At 47.0% G+C, this 1,650-nt stretch overlaps 1 protein-coding gene across 1 annotated transcript; it reads left to right on the plus strand.

The window, feature by feature from the left end:
* The first annotated feature begins 219 nt into the window (after positions 1-219).
* Positions 220-1,341, plus strand: LOC149153406 (dehydration-responsive element-binding protein 2F-like). Its single transcript, XM_089443814.1, has one exon. It carries the CDS (start codon positions 220-222, stop codon positions 1,339-1,341), a length of 1,122 nt encoding a protein of 373 aa, XP_089299940.1.
* The last annotated feature ends 309 nt before the right edge of the window (positions 1,342-1,650 follow it).

Genomic DNA, 1,650 nt, shown 5'->3' on the forward strand with positions numbered 1-1,650 from the left:
CTTAGAACTTATTTCCTTACTGAGTTTCTCAGATTTTATTCGAGTTATGACATGTCTGTATCATGGGAGCCTCTGGTAATGTTGTCTATATATAACTAGATTATTACCTCCTGGATTCCTCAATAGCCGGAGCAGGAAAGTGCTTTTGTTTTCGAAAAAACAGCTGGAGTTTTTTTGTGGAAGAGTTACAAACTGTGGAAATTTGATCGGGTCGTAGTGATGGAGAAGAGGACGAGCCCCGATAGACGATTTGACATGAGAAGGGGCACCAAGGCCTGGAAGAAAGGACCTACCAGAGGCAAGGGAGGTCCTGAGAATGCGACCTGCGAGTACAGGGGCGTGAGGCAGCGGACGTGGGGCAAATGGGTGGCCGAAATACGGGAACCCAAGAAACGAACCAGGCTCTGGCTCGGCTCCTTCGCTACAGCACAGGAAGCAGCCATGGCTTATGACGCGGCCGCTAGGAGATTATACGGCCCCGACGCGCATGTCAATCTTCCTGAAAAACACGACAGAGATTTCTTCTACATCCCCCCCTCCTCTTTGCAGAACTCTCATCTGCTCGCCCATCATGCATCTTGGTATTTTCAGAGAGGGCCCCGGGATTGGAACCCGCAACCTGGTAGATTTTCAGTCCACCCCACATTTACTACTTCTTTCACCCCGCCCTGTTCCTCCACTTTTACCCAACATGCCAGCTGTATCGATCGCAACGTGCTGCCCAACGTGCACCATATTCACCAGAAGCTTCAAGAAATGAAAAGCCTGTCGGAGGTTCGATTCCCGCGGCTCTCCATAAATGACCAGATCAACGCTTCCAATTCCACTTTAATGTTGCCCCCAGTGCAAATTTTGACAGACTTGCCCCCTGCACAAGTGGTTTCTCAGTCTCACGCAGGCACAGCAGCTCCCCAACCCGGGTTTCCTACCAATCAAGAAGACAATAGCAGAGCTCAACAGGTCGACTTGCGAGAATTTCTTGAGCAGCTTGGCGTAATCCAGCCTGCTGCTTCTGCACCTCCACCTCCTCCTCCTGCATGGGACGACGCAGACAGCGAGTGCACATGCATTTCTATTTCCAACACATTTTTGCCATCGCCGGCTTCGAACCAGGACCTGGTTTCGTTCGAGGAACCGCTGTGGGATTCCATTGAAATCCCAGTAGACTTTATGGAAACAGCTTTTCTTGTGCAAAACCAATATAGCCAAGTTCAGGCTATGGAAGACCAATCCTTCCCTGTGTCTATATGGGATTTTCAAGAACCCAACCAGCAGCAGCAGAAGAATTGTACTGATAATGATAATTCTCCTCCCACTCCCCAGCTGGTTCCTCATTCTTAGAAATTTTCACCAAGTTGCAATATTTATATACACATTGAGTGTACGTTCAACTGCAAAACAATATATGACGAAGAGAGCTGTCTGGTTGCACTGGTTCAGATTAGGTTTCAAATGTCACCTGCAAATTTTCTCAAACATTAGGGGAAGTCTTAGCTTATTAATCTTAGATAACAATGAGAAATGTTTACCGTGATTCCATGCTATACATGTGAACACCTGGTTCTATCTTTATCTCTTAGTCTTGTTTCTACTGTAGGCTCAAGTTTTTTCCTTAAATCCTGGAGACATGACAATAAATTGAAGCTCCAA

Source organism: Pinus tabuliformis, chromosome 9 (assembly GCF_031772625.1).
Source record: "Pinus tabuliformis cultivar Carrire ecotype Pingquan chromosome 9, CPIR1, whole genome shotgun sequence".
NCBI lineage: Eukaryota > Viridiplantae > Streptophyta > Pinopsida > Pinales > Pinaceae > Pinus > Pinus tabuliformis.